The following is a 3,196-nucleotide window of genomic DNA, read 5'->3' as shown; positions in this document are numbered from 1 at the left end:
GGGAGATCAGGGATGTCCAGGGATGGGGGGACATGGCGGGGTGGCGCTGGGAGATGAGGCACCCGAGGATGGGGACATCAGGATGGGGGCAATGGGAACAGAGATGTGGGGACACGGCGGGGGGACACAGGGGCAGCAAGGGGAGATGGGAGGGGACATGGGAACACGGGGAGGCAGTGGGAGATGAGGGGCACCAGAGATGGTGGCACCAGGGATGGGGCTACGGGGGCACCAGGGAACGGGGACACCCGGGGATGGGACAGGGACAGGAGGAGGGTGGCACTGGGGGTGCAGACATGGAGGTGGCACCACAGGCTGGAGACACCTGGATTAGGGACCCCAAGGGTGGGGACACGGAGGGATGGGGCCACCTGGGGAGGTGGGGGGGGGGACAGGGGCACGTGGGGACGGAGGGTGAGAAGGTGCCACCGTGGGGGTGACGCAGGTGTCCCACAGGAACCAGCACGCCGCCGGCCATGGCCGCCACGCCGGTGCCCGCCATCGCGGCCCCGCTGAGTGTCAACGGCTACAGCCCAGTGCCGGCGCAGCCCGCGGGACCCCCCGCCCCCGAGGCCGTCTACGCCGGCGGGGTCCCCCCCTTCCCAGGTGCCCGCCGGCCCGCCCCCCCACCCCCACCCCCCATGCCCCCACCCCCCCACGCCCCCCCCCTAACGGCCCCCTCTGCCCCCAGCCCAGAGCCCCGCCGCCCCCGGGGACCCCCTGCAGCAAGCCTACGCCGGCATGCAGCACTACACAGGTCTGGCCCCGGGGCACTGGGGGGAGCTGGGGGGGCATTGCATGGCACTGGTGGGTACTGGGAGGGCAGCCGGGAGGCGCTGGGGGGGGCACTGCATGGCGCTGGGGGCACTGGGAGGGTACTGGGGGGGCATTGCATGGCACTGGGGGCACTGGGAGGGTACTGGGGGGGCATTGCATGGCGCTGGGAGGGTACTGGGGGGCATTGCATGGTGCTGGGGGCACTGGGAGGGTACTGGGGGGGCATTGCATGGCGCTGGGAGGGTACTGGGGGGGCATTGCATGGCACTGGGGGCACTGGGAGGGTACTGGGGGGGCATTGCATGGCGCTGGGGCACTGGGAGGCACTGAGGGGGCGACTGGGGGGCATTGCATGGCACTGGTGGGTATTAGGAGGGTACTGGGGGGGCATTGCATGGCACTGGTGGGTACTGGGGGGGGCATTGGATGGCACTGGTGGGTACTGGGAGCATCTGGGAGGCACTGGGGGGGCATTGGGGGCATCTGGGAGGGACTGGGGGGCACTGGAGGGGCATTGATTAGTACTGGGGGGCACTGGGATCGCAGTGGGGGACTATTGCATGGCCTTGGGGGACACTTGGGGCTTGGGGGGGGGACACTGGAAGGCTGGAGTGGGTACTGGGTATGCACGGGGGGGGCACTGGGGGCACTGCATGGCTTTGGGCGGCACCATGAAGAGCTGGGAGGGCACTGGGGGCCATTTGAAGATACTGGGGGGCATTGCCCGGCTCTGGGGGGCACTGGGAAGGGCTGGGCCAGGCGGTGCTGGGGTGGGGGGGGGGGGGGCGGTGCCTGTCCCCTCCCGGTGCCGGACTGACCCCGTCTCGCCCCCGCAGCCGCCTATCCGGCAGCCTACGGGCTGGTGAGCCCGGCCTTCGCCCCCCGGGGCCCCTGCTCGCCCCCCCGCCCCCCCCCCAGCAGCAGCAGCGCGAAGGTGAGCACACCCCGGGGACACCCCCCCACACACACACCCCGCAAGGGACCCTCCCCAGGGTGCTGGGCTTGGGGTGCCCCATGCTGCAGGGGTGGGATGCCCCGGGGCATTGGGGGGGGCCAGAATGCCCCATGGGGGTTATTGGGGTGCCCCCGCGGGGTTTGGGAGTGTCCCACCAGGGAGGTGGTGGTGGTGGGGGTTTGGGACTGAGGGTGCCCATGGGGCTGTGGGTGCAAGGCAGGGTTTTGGGGTGCCCGTGGGTGCATGGGGCCGGGTTTTGGGGTGCCCACAGGTGCATGGGGCCGGGTTTGGGGGTGCGGGGCCGGTGCCCCCCGTGCCCGCTGTGACGCCGCTCCCTCCGCAGGCCCCGAGGGCTGTAACATCTTCATCTACCACCTGCCCCAGGAGTTCGCCGACACCGAGATCCTGCAGATGTTCCTGCCCTTCGGCAACGTCATCTCCGCCAAGGTCTTCGTGGACCGTGCCACCAACCAGAGCAAGTGCTTCGGTAGGGCCGCCGCCGCCTGGGGACAGCGGGGATGGGGACGCCACGGTTGGGGCACGGGGACACCCCAGCCGGGGACACCACGGCTGGGGCGTGGGGACACCACACCAGATGCCGCGGGGGCCACCTTGCCCCGTGGCGGAACCCCCCCCCCCAGGGCGGTGGGGCAGAGGCAGGGGAGGGTTGTGGCCACCCCCGTCCCCACCGTCCCCGATGTCCCCGCTGTCCCCGCCGTCCCCGCAGGCTTCGTGAGCTTTGACAACCCGGCCAGCGCCCAGGCGGCCATCCAGGCCATGAACGGCTTCCAGATTGGGATGAAGCGCCTCAAGGTGCAGCTCAAGAGGCCCAAAGATGCCAACCGGCCGTACTGAGCCCGGTGAGCCCCCCGGGACCCCCCCGGCAACCCCCCCCCCAGCACCCCACCCGGGGCACCCTCAGCTGGGAGCCCCACCTGCCCCCCCAGCTCTACTTAATGTTCCTCCCGTGTCTCCCCCCCCGACCCAGGTCCGGAGGCTCTGGAGCAGCACCCCTGGGTGCCCCCCTATTGCAGAGCAGCCCCCCCCCACACCCACCCAGTGGTGCCCGCAGGGGGCTCGGTCCTGCTGGGGGGGGGACACAGACCCCCACATGCTCAGGAAGGATGGACCCCCCCTCCAGGACCGATCCGGACCCCCTCGTCCATCCCAGTCCAGGCAGGGCTGGGTGGGCCCTGGGTGCCAGCACCCCCCCAGCATCCGGGTCCAATCTGCCCTGGGGGGGCACCCACCCCCCCAAGACCCCCCCACTCCCCGCAGGGCCCTGCCCCCCCCCCCCCAGGGGGACCCTGCTTGGAGCTTTTTTCTCACCAAACAGGACCAAAACCAGCTCCAAGCCGGGGAGGGGGGGGGTCCCGCCGAGGGGGGGGACACGCCCACGGTTGGGGGTACCGGCCCTGGCACCGCCACCCCCTCCCAGGTCCCCTGGGTGGCTGTGCCAGGGCG

General features: G+C 71.6%; 1 protein-coding gene across 1 annotated transcript; it reads left to right on the top strand.

Annotated features, from left to right (window-relative positions):
* Positions 1-296: 296 nt before the first annotated feature.
* On the top strand, positions 297-2,977 carry CELF3 (CUGBP Elav-like family member 3). The gene is given in 8 exon segments (XM_076359716.1): positions 297-345; positions 457-606; positions 692-757; positions 1,614-1,654; positions 1,657-1,711; positions 2,076-2,219; positions 2,460-2,592; positions 2,721-2,977. Coding segments are annotated over 7 exon segments (633 nt in total). The 3' UTR covers positions 2,588-2,592; positions 2,721-2,977.
* Positions 2,978-3,196: the final 219 nt, after the last annotated feature.

Source organism: Aptenodytes patagonicus, chromosome 26 (assembly GCF_965638725.1).
Source record: "Aptenodytes patagonicus chromosome 26, bAptPat1.pri.cur, whole genome shotgun sequence".
Lineage (NCBI taxonomy): Eukaryota > Metazoa > Chordata > Aves > Sphenisciformes > Spheniscidae > Aptenodytes > Aptenodytes patagonicus.
Note: the sequence above shows the minus strand (reverse complement) of the source record. Positions and strands in the feature narration are given on the sequence as shown.